This window comes from Ornithodoros turicata, chromosome 7 (genome assembly GCF_037126465.1).
Source record: "Ornithodoros turicata isolate Travis chromosome 7, ASM3712646v1, whole genome shotgun sequence".
Lineage (NCBI taxonomy): Eukaryota > Metazoa > Arthropoda > Arachnida > Ixodida > Argasidae > Ornithodoros > Ornithodoros turicata.
The window spans coordinates 5590893-5616615 of record NC_088207.1 but is presented as its reverse complement, the minus strand read 5'-3'; the positions used below and the strand labels follow the sequence as shown (position 1 = coordinate 5616615).

The 25723-nt window shown below is 46.8% G+C and overlaps 2 protein-coding genes and 1 long non-coding RNA gene across 3 annotated transcripts; all 3 read right to left on the bottom strand.

Moving 5' to 3' along the window:
• Positions 1–1609: 1609 nt before the first annotated feature.
• LOC135400394 (uncharacterized) lies at positions 1610–2431 on the bottom strand. Its single transcript, XM_064632237.1, has one exon. The coding sequence runs from the start codon at positions 2429–2431 to the stop codon at positions 1610–1612; it is 822 nt and encodes a 273-aa protein (XP_064488307.1).
• Positions 2432–17074: 14643 nt separating this feature from the next.
• On the bottom strand, positions 17075–19617 carry LOC135399481 (uncharacterized). The gene is made up of 3 exons (XR_010424296.1): positions 19434–19617; positions 17620–17801; positions 17075–17407 (listed from the first exon to the last, which is right to left on the bottom strand). It is a non-coding gene; the product is annotated as an uncharacterized LOC135399481 (long non-coding RNA).
• A 4650-nt stretch (positions 19618–24267) lies between these two features.
• On the bottom strand, positions 24268–25500 carry LOC135399480 (uncharacterized). Its single transcript, XM_064631248.1, has 2 exons — positions 24745–25500; positions 24268–24685 (listed from the first exon to the last, which is right to left on the bottom strand). The coding sequence occupies exons 1-2, from the start codon at positions 25460–25462 to the stop codon at positions 24660–24662; spliced, it is 744 nt and encodes a 247-aa protein (XP_064487318.1). The 5' UTR covers positions 25463–25500; the 3' UTR covers positions 24268–24659.
• Positions 25501–25723: the final 223 nt, after the last annotated feature.

Sequence of the window (25723 nt, the reverse complement as noted above, 5' to 3'; positions counted from 1 at the left end):
TAAGTTGCTCTCAAATTGGCGAACTCTGTCGGTGGTAACCTGAGAGGGTATTCAGAAACGGGCAACCCATGTTGCTATGAACGTGGCAGCGACTGCCACGTGGTCCACTGCTTTGAACAGATAGCGGAAAACCAGACGACGGCGGAAGGGGACCGATGATGACGATGTGCACAACATCGAAACGGCTGTCCGGGAGGCCAAATTGCTGGTGCGACAATTTTGTATGCCGATGCACCTTGGATCGCTGGCAGGGGATGCACGAACGGGCCCAGGCTCTGACGTCGGGGTTGATGGAGGGCCAAACAAAACGAGCGGTCACCATGTGCTGGGTGGCACAAATACCGGTGTGGGCCCGGTTGTGGACTGCAGCAAAGGCCACGCGCCGGTAGGGCGCCCTTACGAAAGGTCTAGGCTTTGCCCGAGTAGTGTCGCAACAGATGATCAAGTGAGAGCCGTGTATGGGGAGGTCGGTGAGCCTGAGCGAGGATGTGCCACACAGACGAAGCTGCAGAAGTTCGTCGCCAGTGGCCTGTGCAGCAGCTATGGCATCGGGAGTAAGCGGCTGGACGATGGGAGAGACGCTCGCAATCCGGCTAAGGGCGTCTGCAGGAGAGTTTGCGGTATCGGGGACGTGCTGAACGTCCGCGGAAAACTCTGCGTGATAGGCCAGGTGCCGGATTTCCTGTGGCGAGTAGCGGCTGCTCGCCGACCGGAATGCGTGCGTAAGTGGCTTGTGGTCCGTTAGGATGGTGAATAGCCGACCCTCGAGAAAGTGGCGGAAGTGGCGCATCGCAAGATAGGCAGCTAGCAGTTCGCGGCCGAAAGTACTGTACTTCTGCTCCGACGGGTTGAGGACCTTGGAGAAGGGAGCAACTGGTTCCCACGCCTCATTGATCTACTGCTGAAGTACTGCACTGGCAGCAATGCCTGACGTGTCGACCATCAGGGACGTGGGGGCGCCAAGCTTGGGATCGCAAAGCATGGTACAGCGCGCGAGGTCGGTCATGACTTGAGTGAATGCGGGATCGGCATCTGGACTCCACAGAAGGCCGGACGAAGGGGTTTTGTGCCCGGCGAGGAGGGTGTCCAGAGGGCGCACAGTCTCGGCACAGTGAGGTATAAAACGCCTATAGAAATTGACGAGGCCGAGGAAACGGCGTATCTGGCGCAAGGAATGCGGGCGAGAAAAGTTGGTGATCGTCTCTACCTTGCTCTTGAGAGGAGCAATGCCTTCGGTTGCCACCTTGTGGCCCAGAAATTCGGTAGATGAGACGCCGAACACGCATTTCTGCACGTTGACCACAATTCCATGGGCGGCCAGTCGTTCGAAGAGCAGCCAAAGGTGCCGTTCGTGTTTTTCTGCCATCGAGCTTGCCGATGTCGAGAAATCGTCGATGTAGGTAAAGATGAAGGGTAGCCCACGAACCACGCAGGCAATGAACCGCTGGAATGTTTGAGCCGCGTTGCGCAAGCCAACAGACATGCGCGGGAACTCAAACAGACAAAAAGGGGTGATGATTGCGGTTTTCTTGACGTCCTCGGCTGCACCGGGATCTGACGGTAGGCCTCCATCAGGTCAATCTTGCTGTAGAAGGCGGTGCCGTGCAAGCTAACCGTGAAGGCGAGGTAGTGTGTAGCGATTCAGAACGGTGGAAAGATTCAGGGCGCGGTAATCGCCGCATGGGCGTTTGTGACCGGTCTTCTTTGGAGCCATGTGCAACGGCGATGACCAGCCACTTGAGGAAGGCCGGGCCACACCGATAGCGAGCATGTGGTTGAACTCCGCGCGCACCATCTTAAACGTCTCCGGGGCGAGGCGACGAGGCCGCGCGAAAACTGGAGCGCCGGAGGTCTTGATGTAGTGAACTACGCTGTGACTGACAGGCTTCGACCAATCAGGTGCTTGCGTAAGTGTGGAAAATTCACGCAGGATGGCAGCGTACGGTGACAGCAAGGCAGAAATGGTCGTGAGCGTCGGAAATGGAACGTCACTAGCAGAGAAAGCTCGGACAGAGAGGTTTGTGGACAAGTCTACGAGGCGCTTGCGCGCTACGTCGACCGTAAGGCGGAAATTCTGAAGAAAGTCCGCCCCCAAGATTGTTCTGTCGACGGCTGCTACGAGGAAGAGCCATGGGAAATTTCGGTGCAGCCCAAGCTTCAGCGTAAGGGACACATGGTGGTAGACCAGAACGCAGGTGTTGTACACGGCAGTGAGGTGGAAAAGGGGCTTGTGTCGCCGGTCATGAGCGTTTGTACACTGAGCGGTAGCACACTGACTTCGGCGCCGGTATCGACGAGAAACCATGCCCCTGACTTGTGGTCGGTGACGAAGTAGAGACGGCTGCAGGAAGCGTCGGAGACAGCCGCAGCCGTTAGCGGTCCCCGGAAATGTTTCCCTGCCAGGAGCAGGGACATCTACATCTTCGGGCATTGGAGCCGAAAGGCGATGGTAGTGGCAAGGGCCAGCTTCTTGGTCGGGGCAATGAAATCGCGGAGAGCGCCGACAGCTGCCGGACCGGAATCGACGTAGGTCAGATGATGATGATTATTCAGGGTTTTATGGCGCACGGACAACTAAGGTCATAGTGCGCCAAAGCTAACGTCGGTCAGTGCTCCGACGGCGCGACCGAAGGGGGTCGGGTGAATCGGAGAGCCACACCAGGGCGGATAGGCGGGTGAAATCCTCACGAAGCTGCACAACTGGATCGAGTGCGCTGGCGAACTCTGGCGGTGCAACACTGGGGTGTGAGGTGGAAGCTTGGGTGGTACGCAAAGGAACTTCGGCGGTGCTGAGTGCGGCGCTCGTAACGGCGCCGATGTGCGGGGCGGACACCTCCATAATATTGCCAGCGTGCGCCGCCAATTAGGGAAGCGGCAAGTCGGAGCCTGTGGCCAGTATCATCTGAACGTTGGTGGGAAGGCGCTGGAGAAAAAGATCCTTCAAGAGAGCCTGGACGAACGTCGGCGCGAGCTCACCGAGTAAGGCTTGCATGTCGCGCAGATACTGACTTGGTCTGCGGTCGCCCAGTTCTTCTGCGGTTAGGAGTTGATGTATCCTTTTGCGCTCGGACGCAGTCGTTCGGTCGAGGATGGCCGCCTGCAAAGAGTCGGACGGAGCAACAGCTGGCGGCAAGGACGTCAGCGATCTGGGCGGCGATGTCTGGCGGAAGCACGCACACGACGTGGCGGAACTTCGTCAGCTGGTTGGTGACGTTTGCCAGGGAAAACTGGCACTCAAGTTGGAGGACTGTGGGGTTCTGCGACCAGAAGGGAGGCACAGCCGGAAGACACAGCCGGAAGGGTCAAACTCTCGGCTGTCTGGCCACGAACTAAAAGGAAAAGAACAAGGGCTCGCAGGACGATGGTTTGACGCGAGAATTGAACCGGTGGTCGTGGACAACCTCATCGTCGTCTGCTACAGGTTACTTAGCGCTCTACTCAAACTGGACCTCCCTATTGAGTGTCACAAACACCTTCTGTGCTACACATACAGCCGTCGCGCCGAGAAATGATAAGAAATGGAAGGAGCACCGCACTGAACCTCATGGGTAACCAAGCAAAGCTGTTGGCGTTCGCCGAGACGTCATCATCTCAACTTCAAAAACGACCTGAAGCTGTTGTTTCAATCTGGTACTTAAATGTGCCTTTCTCCCCATTCTGCAGCATGTATAGTGCAACAAGGCATCCCAAGTAGTGCTCTTAATCATTCATTGCTACATATTCTCAATTAAGTGAATTAAGAAAGCAGTTGAACACTTTTGATTTGAACAATGAAACAATTTGAACAATTTTTGAACACTTCTGATTTTTGTATATAGATAATTGTTGCGAATAAGAAGCCCTCGTGGTCAGAGCCAATCATATCTACGTACGTCCACACCACGGAGAAATGGCTAACTACGATATCACCAAAGACAACGAGGAACCTACAATCGATTAGGTTGGCTGTGTTGTTCGTTGTTCTATGTTGTATTTCCTTCTTGCTTGATGATGGTCATGCTTGCTTGTTTGCAAGTTTCTCTGTTCGTTATTTGATGGATCGTTGGTTCTTCTCTTCGCTGGTTCATCAGTTCGTTTGTCCGTTGTATCGTCTGTTGCTTCAAAGATATACGTCGTTATGGTTATACGCATATTGTTGCTGCTGCCGTTAGAACCATATACCACAGCCTTGAACGGAAGATGAGGAAACGTAGTTGACAGTTCGCCCTCCGATTTTTTACCTATTGTCTCAAGTCAGTTTGGCACTGCAGCAATGCCATAACGAGTCCAGAGTGTTCATCGCACGGAGCAATGAAAGTTGGCTCCTTAAAATTTTCACTTTTGTCCGCGTCGTATTGTCCGTTGCCTTATTGCACAAGAAAAAAGACACAGGGAAAGAAAAAAGAACTAGTCGCCTTTGGTGACTCGTCTACGATCTGCCTTCGAAAGACCCTTACCTCGTTAAGAGAGCCCGTTACTGAACAAGAGAGGATAGCGACACTTTCGCGACGTTTGCAATCCGCCGTCAGTGAGTACACCTGTAGGAGCGGCGCGTCTTGCCTGTAGGAGACAAATTTCCAGCGTGAAGTGTGAGGTCTGACTGCTCGCTACGTCACACTCATATCCAGACGTCACTCCTGCTGATCGAACTGGGCATTCCAAGCCACGCACCATCGCTCATTAACATGCACGGTGACAAGACACCGTCTCAGAAAAAAAAAAATTTCGCATTATGGTTCTTGCTAAACTGCTCGAATAACGGAGCAATTATTAGAAGAAGGTCATGTGTTTCTTTTGGGGGGGGGGGCAACGCATCGGATGGGACTGGAAGGCTTTCACCTTCAAAGCGAAGAACTGTACCAGCAGCCGCATCATATCTTCACAAAGTATTCACTGACGTCACAGCTGGAGGTAATAGAATCCACCACGTCTGCAGAACAATCAGCGTCTGGACTTTCCGGAGTGTACTGTGATGCATTATAAAGATACACGTTAATAGAATAGGGCATCAAGCACCTATGTGGGGGACACCAAGACATAATGACGTTGCCACTGCTCATGCCCAGAAGCCAAACCGTACCTTGGGTTCTGGAGGCCCACGTATTTTCAAAAAGCTGACATCTGTGACAACTTGACAAATATACATTTTTCTTTTGTAATCCTCGGTTGTTATCCGTTGCACAAACTGCAGCGCTCATCCGTAAAAACAAACAGAAGCGAACTGAGCTGTCAGTAATTTCCCGCGGCTGTGCTATCTGCCGGTTTTCCTGGGTTTTCCTCACACGCTGTCAGAAATATGTCGGTACAATTCCCATAGGAGTCGGCCCATGACGCACATTCTCCGGGACGTCAGTCGTGACGTTGCGCACCCCTGTGAGGCAGACAACGGTGAGCTCCTTCACCGTCACGACCACCACCACCGGGCCACAACACCGTGTTGATAAATCGGAACCATGTGGACCTCATGTACAGTTGTTGTGATACCTTATTTAAGAGCAATCCTTTAATTGCGATTTAATTAACAGCAATTAAGAGCAATACCGTTCTACCTGCATGACGGGAAAGGGAAAAGCCGATGGGCTGCGCGAACGGCTGACCTACTTGCATAGCGTTATAAGCGTGTTTCTTTGTCAAACAAACTTCCTGTTTGTCAGTCAGTACTCTTCGTGTTCGTTCTTTCTCTCTGTCTCCTCCCAAGCGGCACAATGTACTGAAAGTCAAGTGCAATAGGGGTGGACGGTATGTGTCTTATCAATGTTCTGTAGAATCACGAGTCTGTTCAAGGCTTTTCACCTACCCGTCCACCCCTATTGCACTCGACTTTCAGTACATTGTGCTGCTTGGGCTGTGTTTGAGTATTTTATCGCTTTTAACCCAGAAGGTGGTTGGTAAACTCTGCCCCAATAAACACGATCACCAAAGGCAAAAGGAAGGAGAGATGTAATCCCAAACGGTTGTGATAAGATGGTAGAGGTGAACGGACGTCATTTCAACATTTCGTTTCTATGCACCAAGACTGAAGTCACGCAAACGCCCGTGATGTTTCCCGCAGATGGACATGAAGTTACAGCACTGCACAGGCATGGCCTAACCCGGGCCAGGCCGGGTAAATCTTTTTTTTGCGGGCCCAGCATGGACTCGGTTTGACAATATGGGTCCAGACCTGTACATTACCGGGACTAGTTTGGGCTCAAGCATGTGTTACCCCACCATTAGTGAGTCAGGGTCGACTTTTACAGCTGACTACACTTGGCCCAGGTAATCTATATATTTTTTCGGGCTCGAGTTGGGAAACCAAGAATACTTCGGGTTTGGGAGGGCCCGGGCAAGGTGTGGAGCCAACGGGACCGGACCGGACCTGACCCTAAAAATGCGGCCCGTTCAGTACTCTATGAAATCGATATTCTTCCAGAATTTTTGCGCGCGTTTGATGCATTTCAAGGGCAGCATTCCGGGACACCTCATCTGAAACCCGGCTTGACCTGATAGCAGAGGACTAGGCAAGGAAGCGAAGTTCACAGGGTGGTGAGTGAGTTTCGTGAGGAGGAACAGATTTGGGCAGGGAGTGGAGGACATATCTGAGGCGAACAATTTTCTTCTCGCCCCGCGACCGATAACAACACTGATAACACGCCCGGGAAATTTCGCGAAAGCTAAAGAATAAGACGTGATGCATAACTCTGGGAACGAGCATGAGACTTTCCAGATATCGGGAAATTGCCGGATGAAATTCATTGACTGAATTGTGATTGCCTTGTGGATGACAAATTAAAGGGGCAATAAACAGGTATACAAGGCGCACTTTTTTTTGAATGTATCGTGATACGTTGCCGACGGTGAACGTTTTCAAAAAATTGTTGTCGCAAAAAAGTAAATAATGACGCCAAACAGACTGAATATTTGCTGCACTCTTTAAACCCCTATGCTCCGCCCTGCGATCTCCTGGCGACAATAGCGACACGTCATTTTGACGTCGCGCATCATCAGCCACTTAGAATGCGGGACGCTTATACATTAATTTTGTTATAATATCGAGAGGTGAGGTCAACTCTAAACATATTCCCACTTGTCAAATCCAAGACAGCCATTTCAAACCGTACCAAAACCCCCCAATATTATATTTCACGTGCTCACTATATTTCCGCTGCTGTATTGCTCCGCAAGGTCACCGCGATGTCCCCACAACCGGTTCCCTCGCGAGCTGCAGCTTGTCTCAGTGGGGTCCGTCATTGGCTAGGAGAGCGAAAACTCCCCCTCTTCCACCTCCTAGAATTCGGTGTTGTTATACGCTGGAATATAATGACGTGACTCGGTTCCAAGCATAAGGAGAGACTCGCGCAGATTATGCTCTTTGAATGGCATTGTTTCGTGTTAAAGACGCTCGCTAGAAGCAAAAGAATTTCATATTTGGATATCGTGAGCTATGTTCTTTCATTGGGCATAATAATTGGAGAATGTTCCTCAACCTGTTTTGTGCCCCTTTAACCAAATGTGAGTTCTACGGGCGCGACAAGGAAAACAGCTACGGTCCGCAGACGATATACAGACTACGTAGTTACATGATGATACCGTCAATATCAAGTTGGTATCAAGAGTTATTACGAGTTAAAATAGAGGAAGTTGACAATTTTCCGCCAGTGAGTGCCACTTGGGCAACGATTTGACAAAATGTCTGAAGTATATAGACTGGGCTGGTTTGGGTAAATCCAGAAGGGACCAAAGAAGAAACACGAAACAACAACAGAGCGACTTGTGCGTGGTCTTGTCTCCTGTTTGTTCTTTGGTCGCTTGAGAATGAACAATTTGACCAAACGACACCTCGCAAGCTGTAGCAAGGAAAACAGGCATGGGCCGCGTAGTCATAGCTACTATAAGCATGGATATACGACTACGTAGTTAAATCATGACATCTTCGATATCACGTTTATATTAAGAGTCATCACGAAATATAAATGGAATGTATGAGAATTTGGCGTCTACGAGTGCTATCTGGGTAATTAGCTGATCAAACGCGACTTAAATTTTGGTGCAGTAAATATATTTATACGCGTATCCACCAACTTCCTTAAACCATTGGTTTAGTGACGTCGGGTATAAATCGATCACGTGAGACTTTCGTTCGCCAATCCTGGATCACCACCCCATGCTCTACTACGTGCTGCTGTGAAACCTATGGCACCGCTCACCGCCCGCACATAGCGAGCTTCTTGCACGGCGCATGCGCCTACAGTCTGCCAGAAGCGGTGCCGACTGATAGGCCTAATCCCCGATTCGCGAAGAATTTTTCACCAAATCTTGGGTAAGTTTTGATTGATATAGTTACTAGAAGCGCAGAGGAGATGGATTTTATCGCAATAGGACGAATATTTGCTTCAAGTATTCCATTTCGATCATCCACTCAAGCTACCTAAACCGGTGGTTTAAGACCCATGCACTTGAATGGGACGCATTTTAAACTAGGGGAGGGGCTAGTTTAACGTCGGTCTAACTACGCTACAACTGCGAACGTGTGTGTTGAAAAAACTATCGTAGAGTGGTTGCGGTAGGTGATGTTGCACTAATTCGAAGTCTGACTGGTTTCAAAATTAATCAGAATCATTTTAAATGCACGGCTAGTAAAGAAAAGCGGCGTAACGCTTGACCGTGGGCACGGAATTCTGCAGTTGTTTTTAGAAGGCGCTATTGCGAACTCTTGCATAGTAAACGTAAAAAACATCGTGAAAGTGTGGTCAAAGAGAGTGACATCGCCAATCGACATGTGCCAGGACAAAATCCAGATACTAATCCAATGGACCGAGTAGAGGTCGTGTGGATGGACGAACGTCAATGTGCATCTACAAAAACAAAGTATAATAGTGCTGGCGCTTATTATGAGTGTCATCTCCTGTGATACTCACTGAAAGCACTCCGGTCATTGTACAGTAAGAGCGATGGTTGTTGCGAGCTCCGCCGGAGAAGTTGAGGGGCGTTATCCACAGGCGTGTTTATCAACCATATCAGTATATCTCACCTCTTCGCAGCGTATCTAATCTCCAGAGACATTTAACATTGCAATAGGACTCATCATAAAGTGCATTAGCGTTTTGCGGCTGGTGGGTGGGTACTATCGAGGCGTGCAGATATTGCATGTTGTTGCACTACACTGTACACAAAATTTGACCATGTTCTGGGTTCCCAGATTATGAAAATACGGGAGCACAAGCGAATGAGGTCCCCATTTTTCCTGGATTCACATGCAAGCATAGATGAAACTGAGAGGTGTGTTCAGCATGCCGCAGCAGAAAAGAATCTATCGAATTTATCGTCTGGTAACTGTAGATCTGTCTGTAGGTCTGCTTCTGCAAAAAATACTACAGAGCAACGTGCCAAAGAAGGTTGCAAACCTTTTGGGAGCATCATTACTTTTGGAGGTTAACAATTGCAGGTACATAACCATGACCAATCACTGACAGCTTTTGTGCAATGTATAAGCACAGATATTCTTGAGATTATTTCTGAAAAATTATCTCTTATGGACGCATTCAAAACAACAACTTTTGTATTTGTATTTGTGAACTTTTTGTTGATGTTCAGACAATAAAGTACGTAGTTCCACAAGGATGACATTTTTCATAGAGGGATGCACCCTTGATACCCTGCTGGATTAGTTATCAAGGTCAACATAAGTGAGCAATGATGCACAAAGAAAAAAAAATTCTTCCTGTATTCCACATGCGGACTCCACTAATATATCTGAGGTGTCGTACTGCAATAGAGCTGAATCGCATAGGAAGAAAGGGCAATGTGTACAGAAACTATGAGGCTCCCATTGGGGGCACTGAAAGTTGAAAATTAGATCAAATGCAATTACTGCATATAGCACATTCCAGGTGAATATAACAAAACGTAGGCTATAGACTCATCAATAGATGGTATTAGCAATTATAATAGTAGTATAACGGTATATTGGTAAAATGGCAATGGTAGTATAACAGTAGAATAACGGAAATGTGGTTCCGCTATAACTTCAGCATGAGCGCATGGATCAATTGTACCTACATGGCCACGCGACTGTTGTCAACTCCTTAAGAGAAAGTTAGCTTGCGTTAACATGGGTGGATTTAATTGTCCTGCAAGTGCAGCCATTTATATCTACAGGAGACACAAGCACACACAAGCACACTGAGCACACAAGCACGAGGAAGAGCATGAACCCATGTTAACAGTAGCTATCGCTCTTTTAGGTCATTGACAGCTGCCATATGACCGCATAGTTAATTTCTGTGCACATGTGTTCAGTGTGGATATAGACGACAGCGGTAAAGCAGGGTAAAGATGCACCCAAATTACATAACACTCCTTTTATGTTGTTGATAGCTGAGATATGGCCACAGAATTTATCCATGTACTCAGGTGTTGAGTGTGAATACAGCACTAAACAAAACAAAAAACAGTGTCCCTTTTGTGTCTCCCGAAGCTCGAACCTTTTCTTTCAAGCCAAAATGTATGCATGCTATTCTGCATCATTTCTGTGAGCAGGACTGCTAAAAATTGCTCGACGACACTGCAGCTTTACACTTTTGTGATATGTGCACTCTTGTTTTGTAGCCTCATATCCTCTACAGGTAAATCTTACGAATGAATAAAACACATCTCATGGAGTCATGCCATATGATTTATAATACTCTACCGCATCCACATTGCAATCATGCTCCTATTTATCGCGAATGCTACAATGCCTGTAATTTGGTGTTGTGCCTGTTTTCAACATGTCTGAATAGCCAAGTTCCAAAGTAGTGAACCAAACCAATATTCACTTTTTTTATGCATATGTGTAGTACTGCACTGTACTTTCAATTTTGTTTACAACTTGTTTCTTCTTATACCAGCTCAGGTGCATGCTAAGTGTCCACGCTTATTCCTATATGACATGTCCTGTACATTACCTACGCAGAACCGGTACTCTCATTTGACCTCTGCCTTGACTCGCACTCCACCCCTAAAGGAGTGAGCGTAGGGTATACAGAATATGGGCCTACTACGGAAATAAAGTTCTGACGTAACTAAGAGCGTGTCCTCAGTGTCATGACAAATGATTCTAACATCTATGAATCTGTCATTCGAAAGAGTGCCTGAATGCTGTTGCAATACGACACACCATGACATACATTTATTGCTGGGAAGCTCCTTCTTCCCTCATCATCACCAGGAGAATATGTGGCATCTCGTGCACGTTAGTTTCACTGAATCACTGGCACCAAATGCCTGTGACATATGATTGTATATGTGTCACACCTGGTTATTTATTTTGTTTCAGGTAAGCAGTTCTTCAACGCCATATATGAAGAAAATTTATTGATCTACAGATATGTGGCTGGAATTAGCTTAGGCTTATTAGGCTTCTGGCATACCATGCCATCCCCAACCAAACTAACCTTGATGAAACACGAAAAACATTTTTGTGTAAGAATGAGCTTCACCATAGGTTCAGAAATCTTGTGGTTGTGTGTGTGGAATTTTTTGTTTCTTTTTAACGGGAGATTGACACTACTTCTGTTTCTTTTTATAACCCCCTCTCCTCCCACGTTTTCTATTGCACCCTTACGGGTGCATAAAGTTCACTAAAGTGGAACGAATAATTACCTGCGGTTCTTGTGTCCCAACGTAATGCATTTGTCCAGAATCGGTGAAACTGTTGCTTTGGGTGCTGGTATGTTGCAAACCATCTCCTCATACATCAGGTATTACTTTCCAGATGTTGCCTGAAGACAGTGCATGTTCATCACTCATTACTGAAGTTAGGTGGTCAGTCATGCAGAGGCATCTATTTCATTTTACTACATATTCAGCACTGTGTCCCATACACCTACTCCCGGACTTTGTCCTTGATGATGCAGTACACCATGCTCACTACATTAAACTGTCCGGTTGCATAGATTGTGCTGACACAACTGGATGAATATGTCGGCTTCTGCAAAGTGACAACTACCAATATGGCTAAAAAATAACTGAAATTATAGAAGAAAGGTATATAATAATTTAAATTTTAATAAAAAGACTACAGCACATTGTGGCTAAGATGCACCTGATTTCAAGTTGCATTCTTTCCTTTGTATGAGCTTATTTGAGTTGCATCCATTTGTTCATTGCGGTCTTCCTCTTAGTGATGAAAGATGAGGGTCACTGAAAAGGTTAGCCAGCTGTAGGACTCGATCCCACATCTTCTGGATTACCGGTCCTGGGCTCTACCAATTGAGCTAAGCTAACACGCCCTCTCAGCGACTTCCAGGGTGCGTCATCTGAAAGGACAAACCAGTCACTCTCTCTCACTCATCTTCCTTTCACTCTTACATATTTGTACACTCATACACGCTCATACGACAGGGATCGACGCCTCTTATGTCTATATATAGAAGGCCTCTTATGTCATTTTACAGTCAAAGTTGAATGATCTGTGTCAGAGTGGAGTGACAACTGTAACTGCATCACTTTGCAGATTCTTTCTGAGCAAGAAGCCTGAACTGAAAACCTGGGTAAGAAGTGATTTCACGGAGCGTAGTTCATGATGCAGTCATCCGTGTTGTCATTCTTCTGTCCATATCTTTTTCCTGTCTACACACCATGATTCGTACCAACTACACCGCCTTCATAGTACGCTTGTTTAGTGCATGATGTGCTGTTGGCAGCCATATTAGAGCACAGCATGAGCTGTGGGGAGTTTTTAGACATTGGTGGTGGTGATAGTTTGGCATGTAATGGTGCGATGATAATGCTAGTGAAATTGTTTACAATGCCAGTTAGGAGTCAAGAGAGAAGCTTATAAAGAATGACCATGGAAAAGTAGGTAAGTCCCCAACCAAGTGTGTAAAAGTGTTTCCTCAATAAAATACTGCTTTGAACAAATAAGCACAATGCAATTATTGAACAAAATAGCAGGACAGGCTTGTGTGTAGCTGATGTTGCAGCTGTTGTTGTGTGTGTTGTCTTTGGTCCATTCCTGTTTGCTCCACCATTAAAACACCACTATTGAAACTGATATGAGACCTCGTACTTTATTAGGTATTTGGTTCATTTTAACATCTATATTTTGTGTACATGGTCTCAATAAACTGCAAATTCTGGCAACTGAATGGCTCGGATGTATTGTAATGGCATTAAAGTGTGGCCGTTTATTTTAACAGTTATGACGTCTGTGATGTCAAGTACATAATATCAGGTGACAAGCATGACAAGTATGCTTAAAAACTAATGACAAATATTTACATAGGCATGTTCCCATTTTGTGATCAAGCACTTGCACACACGTTGCGAACATGACATCAGCTCGAAAGCGTATAAAAGACGCAGCTGGAATGCCCCAGCAATCGAGAGACTGTCTTGATCGTTGCAGACAGGTGGCACAACAGACGATAAACAAGCGAGGGTCTGTGCGGATGAAGTTATTATACGCAACCACAATCGACGAGCGAACACCGACAAAAGCACAACGGTCACCTGTGGGAGGACACGTACTGCTGCCTTTCAAATAACGTGACAAACGCTCTGTATGTACCCTTTTTTAGCGACCATATCAACCGCAAGCCGCAGAGATTTTCATTAATAAATACAGAATTAGGCCCAACCCCCGATTACAAACACCCTGATCCGCAACCACCTGCAAGCGCAGCGCCAGCGCCGCCTGAACTTTTCTTCCGTTAAGAGATTCATAATAAAAAAACAAAACAAACCGGAGCCCTCCCCTTCGCAGTCCTGTCGTCTGTTACTTTCTCCCTTCCGTCAACCATCTCGTAACAATGTGAATAATGCGCATGCGTCGTGGTCAACCCTTTGGAAAGAGCTTCAGAGCCGGAGAGATCACGTGATCGATTTAAACCCGACGTCACTAAACAAATGGTTTAAGCTGGATGGTGAATACGGGTATTAGAATCGAAGGCCAATTGAATCGAAGGCCTTCCAATGGCTAGGAATACGGAAGGTCACCTACACACGAGTCTGTGAAGAAGAGAACATTGAGCGAATTTTATTTTACTGTATTCACAATAATCTCTGCCCATACATGTGGGTATATAGTCGCGGGTGGATAGTTCACAGGGCAATTTACAGCAACACAAGAACGGACAATTACAACAGGCGTTGTAATTAAAACTTAACACGAGGCTTAAAACCTCGTGTTAGATTTTGTCTACCGGAATGGTACTGTCATGGGATTGTCTGCGCAGTCTATTCTATAGCCTTGCCTGCATAAGATATGTTTCCGAACAAAAATGGTGATACCCTTTTTCTTGCCTCAATGTAACTTATATTAAGTGTCACTTGTGTCACAAGTGTCACAGTAGAGGAACATAAAAACTAGCATAATCGCCCTTTACTTTTTGGAGCCTGTCCCAAATTACCTTTGAAGGTGTGTTGTTATTCAGACTTGAGACAAAATCCTTCCACGACGCTTTTTTGGCTTGGCGCCGTGTCCAACGGGCTTTACCCTATACCCTTTTTAAACCGGATTAGGTTTGTTGTGGTTGGATATTTGCGAACGATACTCCATGCCCGATTTTGCTCCTTCCGCGTATCCTTGCAGTCGGTGTTCCACCAAGGCTTGGAGCGCTTTGGCAGGTCCCCAGACGTTTGTGGAATGGATAGAACAGCTGCATTTGTGATCGCATCAGTCACCACTCTGTTTGCTCCTTCAATATCTCCTCTCTGAAGAGACAGATATGACAAATCGACTGTTTTCTTAAAATTACTCCAATCCGCGTGGGAAAGGTTCCATAGAGGCGGTCGTGTTCTTAAGCTACTTGTTGGACCAGGAAATCTAAGTACAACTGGAAAATGGTCGCTACCGCGAGGGTTTGCTTGCACATCCCAATTGACATTATAACACAGAGAGGGGCTGCACAAAGAAATATCTAGGGGTGAAAATGTCTGAATGGCAGAATTTATGTACGTTGGTAGACCAGTGTTCAAAAGGCAGAGCTGCTTTGAAAGTAAAACCCTTTCAATTAGCTTGCCACGACTGTCGAGCCTTGAGCTGCCCCACAGCGGACTATTGGCGTTAAGGTCCCCGAGAATCATGAAGGACTGAGGAAGCTGATCACATAACTGTTCAAACTCTGCTTGGTCTACGTTTTCTGCTGGCGGTAAGTACAGAGAGCAGACAGTAATTACCCGTTCGAGACATACTTGAGCGGCAACAGCCTCTAGGTTCGTTACCAGGGGTACGGCCCTCGCAGGTGCAGACTGCGGGACAATGACAGCCACACCTACCGATGCGCGCGCGCACCCTTAACGATCCTTTCTGAACACGGTGTATCTTCGAAAGGGGTTTATGCTTTGTGGGTGTAAATTTGTCTCCTGTAAGCAAAAACAAACCGCCCTATGTTCCTCGAAGAGGTCTTTTATGTCAACGACATTTGCAATAAGACCCCGACAGTTCCAGTGGAGGATTGTTTGGCCCATAATGTACGAAAGAAAGAGAAAAAAGATTAAATCTAAGTACCTCGAAGCAGAGGACTGTGCTAGCATTTCCTACTTTTTTGGCGCAGTTACTTTCTGTCGAAGGGTTTTCTTCCTGGCCTCTGCCAGTTCCTGTCAGAGATGTCTGGGAGCGAACCACTCGCAAACAAACCCTTGACAGTCTTTTTTTGTGATTGTAAGCTCGTGCTCACGAATGAGGGTTCCGAGCTCGAGTCATCGTCACAATCCATAGAGATTTTCTCCACGGAGGACGATGACAGATGTGACACCACAGCTTCAGGTGGCGTCATGGATGTAGTTGGTAAGACAGTGGGTGTGATGTCAGTTTGCGTTTTAGTGGATTGTACCTGTGTTTGTGTTGCGTGTGTTATCATTCTTGGTTTCTCCTTAGCCTTGTCTGCATAAGATTTGTTTCCGAACAAAAATGGTGATACCCTTTTTCTTGCCTCAATGTAACTTATATTAAGTGTCACTTTAAGATGTAGAACCTCTTTTTCGGCTTTCCATTTTGGACGAGACCGAGAATAAGAGGGGTGGTTCTCAGAACAGTTGACACAATGTTCGGCCTGATCACATTCCTTTGTTTCGTGTCCCTCCTGCCCACTACGCGTGCAGCAGGGGCGGCCTGTACATGCACCTGCACCGTGTCCAAAGCGGTTGCACTTAAAGCAACGAAGAGGGTTGGGTATGTAAGGCCTAACGTCGGTTGTTAGGTACCCCACCTTAAGCTTCTCAGGTAGCACCGGTGTGTCAAACGTAAGTATAACGTTCCTAGTGGTGATATATTCGTTGTTTCGTCTGATTTTTATCTTGCAGACATCTATAACTTGTTGGTCTTTCAAGTTCATCAGAATATCTTCAGCTGGCACATCGATCAGTTAAGACAGGGAAATGACGCCTCGGCATGTATTCAGGGTCTCATGTAGAGACGCGGAGATCTTGTGCCCCCATCATCTCTGTCGCGTTCAGAATAGCTCTAACAGAGCTACAAACAGGATACAGCTGATAACACATTAGCATCTCTCGAATACCTTCACTACCCAACTTCTCAAGCATCACCACATAAATTTCATAGAATAGTGTTGCTATCCCTTTCGGATACACATTTGAGCAGTAAGTCGCCAGACCTCATGCGTTTGATCTCTGTCACATTTTGTGAAAGTGATGCAACCGCTTTTTCGATGAAAAAGGGCGACATTTTACCTAAAGGAGTGTGCTCAGGGCCAGCACTAGTCAAGACAATGAACTTTGGTGTGTTGTTTGGCGTGTTCAATAGCACGGTTTGTAAGGCATCGGTGTGAGGGCGCTTACCCCCCCCGATCAAAGATTTAGAAGAATATTTTTTCCCATGCAGTATTTAAGAGCTGGACGATCCAAACTGTCTCCCACACTTCACGCACGTCCATACATGTGGGAAGGTCCCGGAGTTACTGAAAACCCATCGGCCGGGGCTTGACCAAAACCCCGACAGCCTCCATTCATGGTTTCTCTCCCTTCACCTCTCATCCCCTCGGCACGGTAGGTAACACCTTGGGACTGGGGGCTGGGGTCCGTGGTGGCGCCACTCACCAAACACCAGCCGAAGCCAGTGCCCCTGTGGGGTTTGTGAAATTGTGGCAGTGATACAGTTAATATTGAATAGACTTGCAAACTATGCAAAATACCCTGTTCACAGAGAAATGACTCATAGAAAATAAAAATGAATAAGAACCACTAATAGTCAAAATATCACAGATTGCACAAAACGGCGCGGCTCGACGCCGCTGCTGCGAGACTATTTGCAAGCTTGAAACTCGCTACGAAACAAGTTTTGCTGGCCCGCAGACCTGTTTGTTGCTCAGGGCATATGATCACTATATTTCAGCGGCTCTACACTTCTTTGTGGGAGCTGTTGATATGGCAGTTGTCACCCGTTGTGCAGCGTTTCCTCCATGCTTCCCATCCTGGCCTCGAATCGGAATTCTGCTTCAAGGCGTAACTGTGACAAAGTAAACGACGACCAAGACGCATTACAAAGTGAATAGGAACAACGTCAAGTGTAATAAAAGTCACTATCGACAACAGGGAAAGGGTACGAACTATAGCCTATACTAAAACGATTATAGGTGAGGCAGCGAGGAGAGAAAAATGGTACATTTGTACCACAGCAGTACCAAGTATGTAGGAGGAGAGATCAAAGAGATATCTTACTGAATGCGGTCATGGTCGACAGGTGAGTGTTAGCATTGGACGCATGTTCCGGGTAACACTTGTGCCGTGTACCGGCTAATATCTGTCAGTCTTCGGTATGAATCGCATGCGCATTTCCTCCAGGCGGCACCGTGAACACCAGTGAAGTCTTCGTTGGTGACGTTCATACCCACTGCGGCCAGCTGTGACAGGGAATGGTTACTCAAACCACGGTCGAAACGAGCCCCCGAAAGACAAAAACATCCTGCGCCATACACAAAATTTAGCGCTCGTGAAGTCCACGTTTATAGGCAATTCTAACAGAGCTACAAACCGGATACAGCTGATAACACATTAGCATCTCTCGAATACCTTCACTACCCAACTTCTCAAGCATCACCACATAAATTTCGTTGACGTTCTGTCACGACCGCCATGACACTTCGATTTGCACCTGCACCAGAGGAGGCACAGTAAGCGGGTTTCGCCGCCGCGAAAATAGTGTCGCCACTGGCATTTCCCGCCAAATTCCGGCTATTTAGTTTTCATTGGCTCCGGTCCCCCACGTGACCTTTCTCGATCATGATTGGCTGAGGCTCATTTAACCGGTGGATTCGCCCGCGTTCGTTTCTCCGAGGCGCCGACCCGTCTGACCGTTGTGTAGCTGGCGTCTATGTAGGCAGACGGTGATTTCGTTTCGTGGATTTCGAAGATGTTCGAGCTATGGACGAACGCCTGAATGAAAGGTAAGCAGACAAACGTATGATGCATGTCAGTGATCAGACGCTTAATACTGTCGCCTAACTGTGTACGTGCAGGTTCGCCTTGTCCCGTATTACATCACTTTCTGCCGGTTAACAGTCATGATCTGGTTTATGATTCTGCGTGGCGTTACTTGTCGCGTTTTGTTCCGCTATTTGAATGTGTCCGGTGTTTAATACACTGGTGTGCATGTAAAGGAAAACAGCGTGCATTGCGTACGCAGGGCTCTTCGAATTTTGTCATTAGTCGACATTAGGCGCGTAACGATTGCATGTCTTACATAGCGTATACAGAATATTAACGTTGCCTGTGCTCGGGTTTACCATATCATTGAGAGGTTCTTTTTATTTTTATTTTCATTCGGACACCGACAGCTGTTCGTGGCCCTGCGATCCGCGAACATGTGGCCCCCGTCACCTGAAGATTCTACAGTTGTGCTGGGATAAAGCGGATGGCTTCTGCGACTCATCACGTGCTATATATGTGTATAGTAATATCTACTTTCTCCAAACCGAATAGGTTCCCTTAATGATTGTATAATATGATAGTCACGCTTTCTGTTGCTCGTCACTATTTATTCTTTATTTATTCTGTAATAATCGTGTAGATTTACTTGCATTCAAATGTTGCTTCTTGTTTATATGTTTACCGTGTCAATAAATTTGTACATGTGAATTCCTTCGTCTTCTGGATTTTCATTTTCTGCTTCCCGATAATATTAGCAGATGGCGTGGCCGGCCTGCCGAAGCGCACGGACCAGGGTAGGGGTGGGGGAGAGAATTCGAGTGAGAGGGTACGGAGAGGGCACGCAGCGCACATGCGCAGTTCGATCAGCCAGCTCGCGCTTTTTAACGCCGTTTTCCGGCTACTTTGTCGTGATTCGTTACGGATGATCACGTGGTCAAGAGGGGCGGTGGTTTTCGTGGCGAAACTGTGGAAGCTACAGCTGCACTCCACTGCCTGCACCTTCCAAATGCTAGTCAGAAGCGTGGGGAAGAACCAGGTAGCCACTACAATAGTAGTGCTGCTGGCATAGTTATCGCAATAAAATTTATTTAACGGAGGTGTCTTACCTGTAAAAGAATCTCAGAATCAGCAAAGCGAGGAAACGCTGGCGGCAAGGCATCGAAGAAGAGGTGTGACCAGTGCCGCGCTATCAGCATGTCTGGCCCCGTCGCATAGTTCACGTGACTCCGGTCCTCGACGCCGGTCAGGTGATCACTCTGAGCACATAGAAAAATTTAGACAACACGAAATCATGGAGGAAGGAAACACAAGGAGCGGCCCCTCCGACAGTTTTCTATCGGGACGAGCGTAGCCGGCCTCGCATTCCATTCTGGGATGCTCCTGTCTACCACGTGACCGCTCACGTGACCCTCCAGACAGCATGGCTCCAGCAAAGCAGACGACGCGAGCTGTAGTTGTGTTGCAGTTCAGATGGCAGTATTACGTTTGAACGCGTGCTTGCACATTATTTCTGTGCGTTACGAACAGTGGCGTATCTAGGGTGTGGCATGTGTGGACAGGTGCCATGGGCGCCAGGTGAACAGGGGTGCCATTATGTGGTCGGGTGTGAATGTGCCAGGTCGGGCACTCAACCTGGCACATTTATAAATGATCTAAAGCACCCGCCATTAGAGAGGTTGTAGCGTGAAACTTATTAGTGCGGACCACACGAAAACGCATCCCCAAGGACATCACGTTAACCATGTTGCCATGGGCGCAGATAGCTCTAGATACGCCACTGGTTACGAATGTTTACTCTTCTATTAGAAGACCAGTCACAGTGTGCAGAACGCAAAAGGAGTACGCGGGACCGGAAACATCACGTGTGGCAACGGTTACTTCCAACGTATGTACTTTTCTTGACTAAGTGGTTAAGAATGCCGTTCCATTAATCAGATTTGTACAACAACTGAAGATATGAAATGAATCTGCGGCAGAGTCTGAGGTCCCAAATGAACAATTCAAGATGACTCGAAGACACACGGGCGACTAAAGCAAGTTACCGTGTACTTACGAACAAAACGCGTTCCCGTGACAGAGCTGATTTCAGTTCAACAAGAGCCGCAGTCGGGACAGGAACACATTACCATACGTCGCTTCTACGACGGTGATCACATTTGCACAATAAATTACTTCCAAGAAGCAAAATCATACGGACAGCAGCGCGAGAAACAAAGCCTTGCAAAACCGAAACTTTAGGGGGGATCACGTGGTGGACAGGAAGCAATGGCGATTTTGACTCGAGCGACCGCTAGAGGGTGGCTACGCTAGTCTGGAGGGAAGAGCCGCTCCTTGTGTTTCCTTCCTCCATGCACGAAATAGACTTCACGACGTCCGATTCCTGGTCCCGTGATAAACGTGTCTTCTACACGGCGTACGCGCCAAAAAAAAGAGACAATTTTTATGGTATTTTCTTTTCTCCCGGGTCACGTGGGCATCTGTCGTCTAAAACTTCGGCCTTGACCGCGAATCTAGAAGACACGGCAGCTCTTGACGGCACGATAAAAGACCTATTTCTAAGAGTGTAGTTACGCTGAACGGCGCACGGGTGGGTCGCGAGGCTTGGTTCGGTGAATAAAGTTTTTCCGTGTGGTGAGGTTTTCCTATTCATTATGGAGGACCAGAACAGACATTATATACAGCTAAGTCACATCTATGCTACTACCGCAACTAGCCAGAGACGTTCATGTGGTGCTTGCTGATCTACCCACACCGAACAGCTCGCAGCTGATGATCACCCAAGGAGGCTGGAATGATAAAAACGGTTTACTTGCAATTCAGACAATATACATATTTTATTTTCGCGATTGTAACAGTTTGAAGCAATATAACGAAATACCTACACCATTGAATGCATAGCGGTTTCATTATTATTTCATATTTTCTTTTCAACCGTTAAAAAGCAAAGGCGACCATTGGTAGGGTATCTTATTAAAAGTGACCACTACAATTTCCTCTGTACGGCGAAAAGATAGGTCTTGAACGCTGCTCCGACTGAAGTTCCCATGCGTGCCACGCACTTTCATACCGCAGTCCTTCATTTTGCACGCGCGCATTTGCTGACTTTCCTACTTCGGCCATTATTGAACACAACGACTTCAGTAAGAAACCTGGAGCAATGACAACCCTTTCGGTTACCCGGCATCCATCACATGTGAGAAAGACGATCATAAACTAATCAGCTGAGCCGCGGATGAGCTCTCCTAATCCGATTTCAAGGCCATGTGTTACAGGTTGCGTGGATGTACGAGCGCGTTTTTGAACGCTACAATGCAGAAAAAGTCATCCGCTCACAGCGTGACCTGAGTTGCTATTGATCAAAAATAACAAAGACGGTTGAGAGCATCAACTGTTTGTTACATACATAAAAAACAAGACTTTCGTGCAGTAGGCTGCACTTCTTCAGGTTTGAGGACCTGTTACAAGTGGTGAAGAATATATCAAAAACCAAGTCACATGGTACAAGAGAAAAGGGTAAGGGTGAAGAGAACTACAAACGCAATACAAATATCAACAAAAATGAAAAACAAAACGCAATCAATAGGAGGTGGCTGGACAAGGTCAGACAGACATACAGACGAGTCGGAGTTGTACTTGGAGGAAACCAATGAACACCACATGAATAGGCACAGCAGCCAGTTGGCACAAAGAGCTTTAGATTGCGTACGGGGAATTAGGGCTTAAGGGCGAAGGATTGAGGACACACAGCACCTTGATGGCTGACAGCTTCCAGACTCTGGGAAAGTAACGCGGAGTTGGTGTCTTGCTGATTGTGTATCATCGTGTATGATGTGTAAAATGGCAGACAAGTGATAATAAATAGACTCATTGTATAAAGGACTGTAATGGGCCGCCGTACACGTTGATGCCGTGCGGCTGTAACGTTGCAAATTTCGAAATGAAACAGAATTCTCGATTTTTGCGTTTGATGTCATTAGAGTACCCGGATTCTAAAATGGTGATAAGTATATGCGTATGCAGATCATGTCCCGGAAGATTAAAATGTAACGCTACAGGTGACTGACGTTTATTAACAATATCTGATTTATGGCCATAAAATCTTTCACGGATGGTGTTACGTGTTTCGCCTACGTATTGTTTATTGCACAATTTGCATGTAATGAGATAGCAGACATTGAATGAGCTACAGTGAAGAGACTGCCGAATAGAGAAAACGAAACCATTAACAGTGCTACAGGTGGAGGTACATGTTGCAATAAATAAGCAAGTTTGGCAGCGGTTGCTGTTGCAAGGAGCGCAACCGGGACTCTGTTGATTATTGCGGAAGGAAGTGAGTAAGTCGCGTATGTTACGTGATCTCCGAAATGTAATAGCCGGAGCATTAGGGAAAATGTCTTTGAGATATTCATCGGCGTGGAGTGTGTTTAAATGGCGCTTGAACACAGATCCTACATTACGGAGTGCGCGGTTGTAAGGTGTAATGAAAGTACATTTATCATGACTTGGTGCCTTATTGGATTCACGAGGAAGCAACCATTCCCTGTCTAGGGAGGTGGCTCTGGCTAGGGCACTTCCTTGTCCAAATAAATTCCATTAAAAACATTTCTCCTAACCTCAACAACGCTATACTGGTAACTATGGATGTGACGTCGTTATATACAAATATTCCCCATGATGAAGGTGTCAACGCTGTAGAGCTTTTTCTTTCATCCTTCCCGTCTGATCTTCTTCAAACTAAAACCATTATCTGTCTTCTTGAGTTAGTCTTGCAGTACAACTACTTTGTTTCTAATGACAAACATTATGTCCAAGTTCAGGGCGCAGCGATGGGTTCCCGTGTCTCACCCAATTACGCAAACCTCTTCATGGGGCTTTTTGAACAAAGAGCCTTAGAGTCTTTTCCAGTGACGCCATTAGTATTCCTGCGATACATTGATGACATTTTTGCCATCTGGACAGCTGACGAAACCTCTCTACTCTCATTTTCTGATCATTTTAACTCACGGCACAATTCCATCAAATTCACGTGCAACTACTCTCGAACTTCAATCAGCTTTCTAGACGTCACTGTTTCTCTCGAGTCGGGTAAACTCGTCACAGATCTCTATAAGAAGCCGACTGACAAACGGCAGTACCTTCATTTCAAACAGCCATCACCCCAATATCCAAAAGCGAAACATTCCATTTCGACAACTCACACATTTAAAACGCATATGTTCCAACACACAAGATTTTTTGAAGCATGCAAAGGACATGTGCAATGACTTCAAGGAGCGCAGATATCCCGACGAACTCATCGACAATACCTTAGCCAGAGCCACCTCCCTAGACAGGGAATGGTTGCTTTCTCGTGAATCCAATAAGGCACCAAGTCATAATAAATGTACTTTCGTTACTACAAGCTAGATAACAACACTCTCTAGGAGAGAGTTTGCTTTTCGTACTGACCATACCAAGCGAACAATCCAAACACGGAAGAGCCGCCGCCGCCGGAGTTGAATAACAGTAGTATAGGGGGGACCGCTATAAGAACATCCTTTTTCTAATCCAGTTCTAGGAATTTCTAATCCAACACAAGCCAGTTCTAATCCCTCTGGTTAGTTAGCTCTGGTAGCCCCACTTTGATTGACAGGCCCCTTTTTGGCTCGCCCATTCATGCTGATTGGTTTGAGATGACCCCACTTCGATTTACAGGTCCCTTGTTTGGCTCCACCCCTTCACGCTGATTGGTTCAAAATGACCCCACTTTGATTGACAGGCCCCCTTTTGGCTCCGCCCACTTCACGCAGATTGGCCCCTCCAAACCTACTGATTGCAGATTGATCCATCCACTTCGCGCTGATTGGCTCCTTCTAGGACAGCTGATCGGCCAACCCAGTGACCCCGCTACAGCTCTATCTTAGACAAACAAAAGGAATACATTGCAACGTTTATTGAGTACATCATGGCTGTCTTGGAGAGATTGATTCCTTTGATGCTGGGCATGGTTCCTCGGAAGTGACGAATCATGTAGGTGTCTCTGGGACAGCGGCTAAGAAAAGTTTCATCCTCCGTCAGTTGACACATTCCACGCGCACTGGACGGTTACGTCCAGTGGTTGAAGGCACGTGCGTAGCGATCCAGTAACGTTCTTGTCCAGCTTAATGTTGGACCGCATAGGTACCACATACCAATCTGTGATAGTGAAGATATCACCAGGGCATTCAAGCGGGTAGGTGTGCTTATCCTTCTCGAGCTTCATGTGTCTTCAGTTGCAGGTGTCCAGCGCCAGCGTGCATGAGATGAGCGAGAAGAGAACAAGCTACCATATCCTTCCACTGGGCCAACTGACGCTACTCCTTCTCATCCTCTGCATTATCTGAGGGGAGAAAGAATGCCCAGTTAAATCACGCTATCTCCGTCATAACTCAAGCTTACCATATTCGCAGCTTCCGTATGGGTAGGAGTCGATGTCATTGTAGAGGTATCGTTTGTCGTCGTACGCCATCAGACTTCTTTTCACATTTCTGATGGTGTACATGCACTGTTTCTTTCCCACTATTGACACCTGTTCGTGCGATACGCTAGTGTGCTTGAACAGGGTATTGTGGTACGTATCATGGAGGAGGTGTTTGCGCACAATGTTCTTTTTGACCCCTTTAGCTCTTGCAATTTGTTTTCCCCCAGCTAGTTTGATGGAGTACATTTTGGCTTTCAAGCATATTACTCCCTCTATGGGTATGCTACCAGTTTCACTTTTGAATGCACCAAGCCTACCACGATTCCTCTCGCTGTACAGTGGATGACCCCGATCGAAGGAAGACAAGTCTAAATGGTCGTCGGAGATCACACGTAACTGATCTTCGTAATCCTTGCAGAATAGGCCGAGGATCAGAGAATCCGTGTCAAAGTAGCAGGTAATCACCGGACAAGTGAGCTTGCTCAGCAGAGTTTCGTAGTAGAACGAGTACATCGTTAATTTACTCAGTTCTAAAATCGTGAAGCCAATTTGCAAGGGGAAATCACATCGCACTTTTCTTTTGCGCATTTCGTACATGACACAATCGGGGGACAAAATTTCCATTCGCACGCATTCTGCCCGACTCCCGAGGCGACTCGCCGTCTCCTCATCGAAGGCTAGTCGAATATCCCTCATGTTAAATTTATTTAAAAGCGTTCTTCCGAAGACCGCATTATTTGAGATTTTATAGAAATTTTTTTCGAATGTCGTGCCTGAGGCAACGCGCCTGGCAACATTGTCCTCAATGTAGGGACGCAGGAATGGTGCCTGACGAAATTTTAGGATTCGGTGAATTTTTGTCACCCTCATGCCCAATCTACAGTAGAGGGCGAGCAGTGCGTAATGAACGACGTACTCGACCTTGTCCTTGCACGTCAGCAACAGCTTTTTGCTGTT

What these genes read in the sequence shown, in the direction of transcription:
- LOC135400394 (XM_064632237.1), bottom strand. Translation starts at nt 2,431, where the DNA reads ATGCCCGAAGATGTAGATGTCCCTGCTCCTGGCAGGGAAACATTTCCG.
- LOC135399480 (XM_064631248.1), bottom strand. Translation starts at nt 25,462, where the DNA reads ATGAGGGATATTCGACTAGCCTTCGATGAGGAGACGGCGAGTCGCCTC. An exon ending in ATACGGAAGCTGCGAATATG is followed by an intron (nt 24,686 to 24,744) that starts GTAAGCTTGAGT and finishes TTCTCCCCTCAG; the next exon opens with ATAATGCAGAGGATGAGAAG.